This window comes from Xenopus tropicalis, chromosome 4 (genome assembly GCF_000004195.4).
Source record: "Xenopus tropicalis strain Nigerian chromosome 4, UCB_Xtro_10.0, whole genome shotgun sequence".
Taxonomy (NCBI): domain Eukaryota; kingdom Metazoa; phylum Chordata; class Amphibia; order Anura; family Pipidae; genus Xenopus; species Xenopus tropicalis.
In genome coordinates, this window is record NC_030680.2 from 37,752,669 (window position 1) to 37,763,476 (window position 10,808).

General features: G+C 37.8%; 1 protein-coding gene across 1 annotated transcript; it reads left to right on the forward strand.

The window, feature by feature from the left end:
- Nucleotides 1–9,662, forward strand: fibp (fibroblast growth factor (acidic) intracellular binding protein). The gene is made up of 11 exons (XM_002939325.5): nucleotides 1–134; nucleotides 1,012–1,107; nucleotides 1,664–1,862; nucleotides 4,604–4,730; nucleotides 4,891–4,991; nucleotides 5,270–5,403; nucleotides 6,203–6,308; nucleotides 6,712–6,775; nucleotides 7,479–7,565; nucleotides 7,684–7,781; nucleotides 9,297–9,662. Exons 2-11 carry the CDS (start codon nucleotides 1,023–1,025, stop codon nucleotides 9,364–9,366), a joined length of 1,071 nt encoding a protein of 356 aa, XP_002939371.1. The 5' UTR covers nucleotides 1–134; nucleotides 1,012–1,022; the 3' UTR covers nucleotides 9,367–9,662.
- The last annotated feature ends 1,146 nt before the right edge of the window (nucleotides 9,663–10,808 follow it).

A 10,808-nucleotide genomic window follows, 5' to 3' on the forward strand; every position in this document is an offset into this window, starting at 1 on the left:
GAGATTACATTGCGGCGATATCTGTCAGGCACACAAGGAAGCGGGACGGACCTGCCGGCAGGGGGTTTAAACAGCGAAACGGGATTGCGCATTGGGTTAAGAAAATCGGGACCGACCCGCGGAAAACGGGACAGGTGGGCGCTATGTTTGAGGTGTCAGCTCTGGGAGACTGTAGGAAGATTTCTTAGTATTCTCAAAAGCACATACTGAGAAATGATTAGGGGCTCAATGGAGGTAGAAAAGAATCTGTTTAGGGAGTGAATCAGAAGTCCTATGTATGCGATTACTGAGCTGCAAGTGTTTCATAAACACTGGGCAATTCTGCACCTAGATAGTAACCTGCTAACTTTTTTTTAAACAAGGTTGAAGAGTAAGGGTGAAGGCACATGGAACTACTTAGTAGCAGCCACTTGTCACTGCTACTAAACGCCAGCAAATACCCTGCCATAGAAAATACCGAGAATTGCCTCTGCTAAAACACATGTAGAGACAGTTATCAGTAAATGATCAGCATTGTCTGTTTCTGTGGCCGTGACAAGTAGCTGCTACCAGCAGCTGGTGTGTTTTTCACCTTAAGGTGAAGACAAACGGGGCGGTTAGTCGCCGCAACTTTTAATTAAGACAGTTGCGACAACTAATAGTGGAGACTTGTATCCCATAGACCTTAATTGCTGTCGCAGCAACTAATCGCGTGCGCATTTTCGCAGCGCTGATTAGTTGCCACAACTTATCCAAAAGTCGCTGCAACTAATCTCCCTGTGTGCCCTAAAAGCTAAAATCTGGTTGCCAATGGGTTATTGCCTAGATGCTAATTAGCCCAGTGTTTTCAGAAGTAGATGATTTGGGCTGTCCTATGTGTATATAAGACAGTACTGGAAAATACTTTGAATTGAAAGTATATTTAGATTTTACTGTTCCAGTGTATGAGGTTGTCACAATGGCAGGTGCTGGGAATAGGGTGATTGATTATGTCTTGGAGTAGCCATTTAACTAATATTTCTTCCACTGCAGAAATTGCCAGCATGACTAATGAGCTAGATGTGTTTGTGGGTAACACCACACTAATAGACGAGGAAGTCTATCAACTCTGGCTGGATGGATATTCAGGTATAGTCTCAGTGTATTTTATTTTTTCTCCAAGGCACAGTCTTTTACTGTTTTATAAGGGATGAGGTCAGTGTCCCAGAGCGTGAAATAAATCTGCCAAGCCTATAATAACTTAGAAAGGGGCACAAATAGCTGTTTTTGTAGGTAAGACTATTGGAGGGCAGTGCAGTTAAGTATTCCCAAATATCGGCACTTGACAAGCTTATAAAGTGAAATATTTTGAGAAGGTAGAAAGCCATCTTGCTATAAAAGCGTCAAAATCCAAGAACAAACAGTAGTTATTTTTTTTTTTCATCATATTTGTGCGAGTTTTGAGAAATATGTAGAGTCTTACACTGTACAACAAGAGTTTAAGTAATCCCCTATGAGTGTTCTTGGTTGTTTTCTGAACCCTAACACTGTACAAATCTGCACAGCACAGTGACTGAGAGCCAACTCCAGTAATTGGCAGACGCCTATATCTGTGACTTCAATTTTGGAGAAGAAAAATATTAGGATAATGGGCACTGGACAAGTGTATTAATTGCCTCTGTCTGTGTGACTAATTGAATTTCAGTAAGTGATGCTGTTAACATTCGACTGAAAAGTGGAATTCTGGATCAGACTGGTGCAGGAGCTGATGTCTTGGAAAGTGACACAATGGATCATTACCGTACATTTCAAATGATTGAGAGGCTTCTTCATTATCCTCCAAAACTTGTGCAACAACTGCTTTTTCAGATACCTCCCTACAAACAAAGCATGTTAATTGAAAGGTAGGAAATTGAGAAAAATATTTTCCTCTATTTTGTTCTGTTACTCTACACAGTTGTTATCTATATGGTAAACATGTCTCTCATATAAACCATGTAATGTATATAACAATGTTTGCACACAATGGTTTATATACATATTTGTTATAATTGGTGATTTTACCCCAGGTTAATTTTATGAAAGCTAAAAAAAGTTCTTAACCTTTAGAACAGCTGTATCTAACCACAGAAAAATAACAAGAGTTTCAGAGATCAAAAAGATAAGTTGTGAGAAAAAATCCAGCTAAGTTCAATACAAGCGATACAGGCCAATGAATGCATTAAAGGGGCTGTGTACATATTTGTTTATTGTAAGCAAAGTTATTCGGACTTGGGTTAAAAATTCTGTTGCTGATCCTGACCGATCAGCGTTGTCTGACATAAATACTCATACAACCTTCTCGGGGCTAAAACTAAATTGGGCTAATATTTCATATTCCTGGTAGACCTAATACCACCAAAATCACCTGAGCAGATCCATGGCCTTGAGTGAGTAGACACTTTCAAATATCTGGGGTTTTAGACACATACAGACTTGAACAAATATACCAAGCTTAATATAAACCCAATTCTCAGGTACTTCAAAACCAGAATTGAAACTTGGGGACACCTCCCTCTGTTATTGACAGGGCACTAATCTATTTAAGATGGTGGTTATACCCAAGTTAACATATGTATTCAGACAAACTCAGGGTGTGACCCCTATTGTATTATTTAGCCACACAGCTGACAGTGGCGTGGAGATGGTCATCACCATCCCTGATCAATGCAGCTACACTTTTGGATGTTTAGGTATTGAGGTCTCTAGAAGAACTAAAAAATTTGCTAAACAGAGGTACAGCCCCTACTAAGAAAGCCACACCATTGATAAAAACTACAACTAGAGCGTGGAAAACTGCAATACAGCTTTATCCCAAACTACAGCATCACTGTTCTGTCTATACCCCATTATGGTCTAACCCTAACCTACAGCACTTAGCTAAAATTCCAGATACACAGGAGTGGGCAAAACATGGAATAAAATATATCTCTGATGTAATAGTGGAGGGTAAACTATTACCCTTGCGAGAATTAAAATAAATGTTTTCTCTCCCTAATAAAATGTTTTTTCGGTATCTACAGTTAAGACATGCAATAGCAGCTCAATTTTCCAAACAACTAATAAATACAACCCCAAGAAAAACCTCTCTCTCAATTTTATGCCAGTCTCATAAGTGCAACAGACACTCCCCTGAATAAATGATATAATAAATGACAGCAGAACCTCCCCCAACTGACATCAGATCAATGGGAGGATATACTGGAATCTTCTCAAGAGGGGGTCATAAATAAGTAGAAGGGATAGACTTATGCAATTAAAATACATCCTCCATACATATTTTTCTCCCCAAAGATTGGGTTAGATGAACTCATGTATAAGCCAAGAATGTCCTAGATGTCAACACTCACCTGCTGACTTTCTTTATATGGTGTGGACATGTTAAATGGTGCAACGGTTCTGGGGGAAGGTGGCTAGGAATATACAGGATAAGACAGATATAATTCTCTCACAAGACTAATTAGTTATACTTCTTAACCAGAAGAACAGTCGCTCAACAGAGCAAACAAAACTTGAATTCTTAATATTGAATTCCACTAAACTGGAAATCTACCAGGGGACCAGAAAAAGGAACATGGGAAGAGAAGATTAATAAAGCCATACCCCTATACAAGCTTACATATATGAGATGGGGCTGCCCCAAAAAATGTGATAAAGACTAGGAAGTATGGATGGACTCAGAATCACCTTGAAGTCTCATGACCCCCTAGTTATACCGATTTATGTCACTGAACACCCTCCCCTCCTAAAACTACCATGCATATATCTAGACCAACTGAGTTAATCATAATTACTAAATCATACTGTATAAACAAACTTCCACTGCTGACTTCTGTACAACTGATTATGCATAATAAAAGAATTATTAAAAATAAAAATGTACTCTGTAAAATGCTGATTTAAACCTCTGAACCTAGTACAACACTACACCTAGTAATTCTAATGCTGGACAAACCTGCACAAATTAGGTATTTCTGCTAAATATACCTGGTATGTTAAAGATTAACAGCCTTACTAAATTAAATATCCAAAAGTGCTTTAAGAATCTGACATTTTGTATACAATAAATAAGTATTTACTTAGTAAGTAATAAGTATGTTCTTAAAGGAAATAAGGCAGGGGTTTTAGCTGTATCATTGTGTTTCACGGTGGTGCCATATAGTGATTGTGCTGCCCTTGTCAAACATTTAGTAACATGTACTATTACAGGGCAATGCCGTGGTTCTTTTTATATTTTAATTTAAAAATGGAGTTTTAATAACTCAGTGCATATGTGTGCGTACATGTCATTATTTATTTTGGTCAGTTACTATAGACACACAGTTTGTAATCAACTAACCAAATCTGCCAGGCTTCTTGACATTCATTTTGCATGACAAAACCCCCATTGCCACCACTTATAAATGTTAAGTGAGCTAGAGCAGTATTTGTGCTGTATTTGGTGCTCATAGTAATTTTTTAATAACCCCCTTGGCTAAGAGGTACACAGACTGGCATGACATCATTTCAATATAATATGTCCTCAACATCTGATGTCAAATAATTTTCTCACTACATGGAAAGAATTGGACAGGCATGAATTTCTCATACGTCTTGCATTTCTTAGATATTATGCATTTGATGAGGCTTTTGTCAGAGAAGTCCTTGGTAAGAAACTCTCTAAAGGAACTAAGAAAGACCTTGAAGACATCAGTTCAAAGACTGGAGTAACCCTAAAAAGCTGCAGGAGGCAGGTAATAAGCCTTCAGGTGGTAATTGACTTTTAAGCCTTCTCTTTTTTTTGCATAATGTAGTGATACATTATGCAAAATAAGCCCATAATGTGTATTTAATTTGCAAAAGTATTGTGGCGTGCTGTAATATTCTTACAAAAAATGTTATGCACCATTACAGTTTGACAACTTCAAGCGAGTGTTTAAAGTGGTAGAGGAGATGAGAGGTGCTTTAGTGGAAAATATCCAGCAGAATTTCCTGTTATCAGATAAACTTGCAAGGTATGCATTGCATTAACTCTGCTTCCGTGATACATTTCTTTGATATAGATGGCACCTTTATGTGCCTGAAAATTTTCAGCACAGTTAACACTTAATATATATATATAGATATAACTCTTTTTAACTATTTTGATCTGTACAGTGTGTTGGGTATATTGATTTTGCAAACATCACTAAAAATATAGGTAATCTGCTTTGCTGTTACCTGTAATGTGCATGTTACAAATATGCCTCTTATTTACATCTCCTCTCATCTCATGTGTAGTTTTCTCTTGCAGGGATTATGCCGCTATAGTATTTTTTGCCAACAGTCGGTTTGAGACGGGGAAGAGAAAGCTCCAGTACTTGACATTCGAGGACTTTGCTACCTGTGCTGAACACCTCATTCAGAACTGGACACTTGGTGCAGTGGGTGTGTGTAGAAGAAATTACCTGTGTATATTTTGACAGTGCCTTGCAGAAGTATTCAGACCTTTTTCAGACTGTTTCATTTTATTGAATAATAAACCTTACACACACACACTTTATTTCTAAATTTTTTTTCTAAAAGTACTGAAAATCTAATTATTTCTTATTAAAAAAAAATATGTTGTTGGCAAAAGTATTCAGTCTAATCATTTAGAGGCACATTTTGCACCAATTATAGCTTTAATAGTCTAGTAGCATGTACTTGCTTTGCACATTGTTCAGCAGTGATTCGTACAATCTTCTAGCCATTCTACAAAAGTTTATCCCTTAGCACAGGGGTCCCCAAACTTTTATACCTGTGAGCAATATTCAAATGGAAAAAGTGTTAGGGAGCAACACAAGTATGAAAAAAGTTATGGGGTGCCAAATAAGAGCTATTATTGGCTTTTTGGCCCCTATGTGGACTGACAGCCTACAGGAGGCTCTGTTTGGCAGTACACCTGATTTTTATGCAACCAAAACCTGCCTCCAAGCCAGGAATTCAAAAATAAGCACCGTCTTTGAGGCCGCTGGAAGCAACATCCAAGGTGTTGGAGAGCAATATGTTGCTCGCGAGCCACTGGTTGGGGATCACTGCATGATCCCAAACAAAAGGCGAAAAGTGATTTTACACTATACCTTTAGTTTACTAATATATAATTTGGGCTTCTGCATGTTTTTATTTTCACCAAAATGTTTTATTTATCCATATGTTTTTCCTTCTTGTCATTCTGCCCTTATAATTGTGTTCCTCATGCTTGCAGATGTAGCAGATGACATGGATATGGATTTAGATAAAGAATTTCTCCAGGATTTAAAAGATCTGAAAATTCTGATAACAGACAAAGACCTTCTGGATCAGCATAAAAGGTGACAGTAAATGAAAAGCTGAGTGTCACCTTCACCCTGATGCAGATTAAGGAGCCTATTTACCAAGACTTGTGAAATTGTTATTTATGTGTATTTGGTAATTTATAGAGGTTTGTGTTTTTTTTATGCTGCCCCATATTTTATGCTGTTATTATACATCACTTCAGACCTTGCATAAGCCATTAGGCAATAAAATGGCGATGTGTTGATCATGATAAAAATGTCACTTGGAGAATGCTAGTGGGCCATATTTATTGTAGGGTGACATAAGTATTCATAACGAATTTTCAGACTGATTGCATGATTATGCTGGTATGAGTGAGGTAGGAATTGCTAGGACACTAACACAATTTGCAGCAAACTGAAATGAAAATTTTGACATATGCTCTCTTTCCTCCCTCAGTTTGGTGTGTACATCATTAAGAGGTAAAATTAGTGTCTTCCATGAAATGGACTCAAATTTTAAGGTAAGACAAATCATGTAATCATTGTCATATATATTTAAGTGTATATTTAAGCTCAGTTGTTGGGTTTAGGCTGTGTGTGTCCCAATTTTTTATTGCAGATTGGATACACATATATAAGGGCTGATGTATGTCTGCAAGTGCAGTTGAGGCCCCACAGTCATTTGGCGTAAAACCACGTTTACTAAAATTATTTGTGTCAATGCGCTCTTTGCACTTCCGTATAGCTGTGCTCTGTGCTACTCAATCCTTCCTGCCTTCTGTTTTAAATTGAGCGCTGCTGCACCTATTGACGCAAGGGAACCCTGGAGCTACTGCCACTTCAGACCAGGCCATAGCTCCAGGATTTCCTTGACACCCTGTGTTAATCACTGTAGTTGTTGTGCTGAATGAATTGGGCGCACACATCACTTTGCTGGGAGCACAGGAAATTATGCCAGGCAAACTTCAGAAATATTTGGCACAACTGCACCTGATTAGTGACAAAGAGCACTCCCAGTAGCATTAATTTTGGTAAATCAACTGCAATTGAAGTGGGCATAGCACATCAAGAGCACCGCCCATTTGCAACCACATTGATGCTGGAATTTTTTGATCACTGCACTTGCAGATGTGTGTGCCCTATAATATTGTTGATTCTTAAAATTCCTACATTTATAATATGTATGAAAATGCACTGTTTTATTCCTATCCTCTTACATTTCAGACACTCTCTCGTGCTCTTGTGAACATCGGCACAAGTCTAACCCATAATAAAGATGTACGGGATTTTTTTATTGACCTTGTAGAAAAGGTAGGTTCCTGTAAAATACTTTAACCGATATTTTTCTCCAAAGTGCTTTTAAAGATGTTTGCCCTTAGTGATTAGGACTAACTAATTTTTTCTTTCTCTCTGCCACTATCACTTTTAGTTTATAGAGCCCTGTAAAGCTGCTGGGTGGTCTTTCTCAGATGTCCAGCTTTTTCTTACACAGTACACAGCTTCAGCTCGTGCTCTGGATGCCTTCAAGTAAGTCCCTTCAACTTTTTGTATTATCTCTGGTTATGGTTGCCACCTCACACATTTAATACTAAATGCAAATAAAAGGCTCGATATTCATTGCTAATCTGCAATTAATTGAAGTGCATACTGCATGGCTGCACAACTGCATCCACTGCAGTTTGTAGCATGCAACTATATGAATTGCTAATTGACAATACAGATTACTTACTTGCATCGAGGTGAGATGCCATTTTGTCTTCACTAATTCTTTTCACCAGTCTGCGTTCATCCCTTTTTTGTTACAATCGCCTTTTTCTCCACTTATGTCTTTTCAACTAAGTATAAAAGGAATGGGTGATACTTTATTTTGGGACTCCATAATAATGTTCTTGTAAATGTACATAATAGTCTTACTGCAGAGATGGTATGTAGTACATGCATGTAAGGCAATCTATTGTGTGCTCACTATATAAATATTTTTACCACATCAATGTTTATATGTAATTAAATTCACTTGTGTAAGTACTTTGAGGCGCCTCAATAATTTCAAGGTGAGGCAGTCTGCATGAGTTGGATCTGACAAATAGAAAGTCTGCCTTCAGCAGTGATAGTGACATATTTTAGGACTTTAGAGTAATGTATCCATATCACTTTTAAAAGCTTTGTGAGGCAAGAGTTTGTGTTAAAACTAACTCCTGCCTCTTCCCCAGTCCTGTCACTTACCTGTGTTGGACCTGACACATCTTCAGCCTAAACTGTTGCTACAGTGATATTGGGCCTGGTCGTGGGGCTTCAGCAGGAGTTACTTAGTCTGTGGTTTGACACAGCCAAGAAACAGGGCTAGGCATATCAACAAGTTTGCTTTAACATATTAATTAGATGTCAGGAACCTTCCGTAAAGTGATACAGTGTACTGACCTTTTCCTGCAAAGAGTCAGTATCACTTTAACTCTGTAAGCTCCATCAGTGCTGCAGAGTAGATATAATATCGGTTTACTGGTAGTACTTGGCACTAGGTAAAGGCAGATGCTCTTCCATAGAGCCATATTATTAGGTCCAGCTCTTTCCCCCCCTTCCCTGAGAATCAGCATATGCACAATTCTGCTGTTCTGTCCTTGCGCTGATTGCTGAAGTAGAATGTACCCTCTCCTTAGTTCCTCCACTAGTTTTAGCATCAAGTATTAAAGCTGCTGCCCTTTGTACAGGCCCTTGACTTCCTGTACGGTAGATATGGCCCTGCTCTACTTTTAAGGTGAGTGCTACAGATATGGGGTTGAGTGTGTTTAATAAGTGACGTACATTTTTCTGCATAGAAAATGTCTATTGATGCATTAACCTAAATAAACAGAATTTTCATTAAAATACATATAATTATATATAAACACTGATTTGGTAAAATGTTAGTATATTTTTAGCACATAACCAAGGCCATTTAAGGATCCCTTACAAGTCTGGCTTTTCTTAGCAGTTTATTCAAGCGCAAATTGGGTCTTATGTTCAGATGTGTTTTTATATTAACCGACTTTATTTCTTACCTCTTAGGCAGCAGGCTCTTTGGGAAAGATACATGGGTACACTTCGGAGCTGTCTTCTAAAGATGTATCACAACTGATTACTATGGATTGCTTTTATCCCTGCACGATTGTACAATTCTGTAGTTCTTGAAGGACTGATTACTGTAAATAATAATAATATAGAGATATGTCAAGTATGCAAAGCAATATCTATAACAATTTATTTCTCCCTGTTTTATGGAATCTGTATACAAGTGTGTTTAACACACTATTACCTTACTTTGATTACATCTTATTTCTGTTATTTGATGTATGTATGTACATAACTATTTCTGTATGGCTTGTTTATATATAAATGAACAACCATGATGTTTTTTTTAATAAAATTATTTTTAAAAAAAAAAAATATCTCTTATAAAGGTTTTCAGATGGCTAATAAAACTGAATCTGTGCCTGTTGTTGCGCAAGTGTTTTAACAGATGTGTATTGAGTAATCCTTGGGGTGTCCAGTAAATACTGCTTGCTTATTGCACAGCACAGGATCAATAGATCATGAGAGAGATTTTTTTTCTGATGTATTTTTTTAGAGCAGTGTTCCCCCACCAATGAGCAATATGTTGCTTACCACCCCCTTTGATGTATCCTTAAAGAAGGTGCCATTTTTAAATTTCTGGCTTGGAGGCAAGTTTGGAAACACAGAGACACCGTTTTACTCCAAGCACTCTGCACTCCTGCAGGCCAGAAGTCATCCACACGGGGCTTCCAAATAGTCTCTCAGAGCCCTTATTTTACATCCTCGAGGAACTTTTTGCATACTTGGGTGGCTCACCAACACTTTACATCTGATTGTGGTTCACAAGTTAAAAAAAGGTTGGGTATCCCTGTTTTAGATTGTTTTTGTGCACAAAACTTTGGATCCTTTGTCCACAGATTTCAGTATTCCACAGGGTATGACCAAATGCAACAAAATAAATCCTGAGCGTTTTAAAAGGAGCTTCAATCTGCCCTTAGTTATCCCCAAAACTGTGCCTAACGATAAGACCAAATTGTGCTAATTGATGTAAAACAAGTCATCGGTGCATTTGTGGCAAAGGCCAAAATGTTTAGTGTACCAAGTGGTTTTCAAAGGTATTGAGCTGAATGCTACCATCGGTTTACCTCAAAATAACAATCCTCCTATCTTGCCAATTAGATTACATTGTTCCATAGTATAACAGAGTGACTCAGCAGTGCATGGTACCTAAGGGTGGTTTCAGTGGTTTTGAGCTTCAGCAAGCCATTTGTTTACTCCAAAATTCCTACCCATCTGACCAATCTGATTGTGCTGGTGTTTATTAGAGAACTACTCTGTGGGCATTGTAGCAAAAGACATAAGAACCAATGGGTTTTAAAAGGGTTACAAGTTATCTATTTACCCCAAAATACCCGGCTATATTCACCCAGGGGTTTTTAAAGGTCCTGAGCTTCAGGTTACTATCTTTTTACCCCCAAGTCACATATTTGCCAAATTTACCACTTAATCTGTTCAATTCCATAGTAA

Coding starts and splice junctions, on each gene's coding strand:
- fibp (XM_002939325.5), top strand. CDS start 1,023: ATGACTAATGAGCTAGATGTGTTTGTGGGTAACACCACACTAATAGAC. Junction 5,404..6,202: donor CTGGACACTTGGTGCAGTGG/GTGTGTGTAGAA, acceptor TCATGCTTGCAG/ATGTAGCAGATGACATGGAT. Junction 6,776..7,478: donor AAATGGACTCAAATTTTAAG/GTAAGACAAATC, acceptor CTTACATTTCAG/ACACTCTCTCGTGCTCTTGT.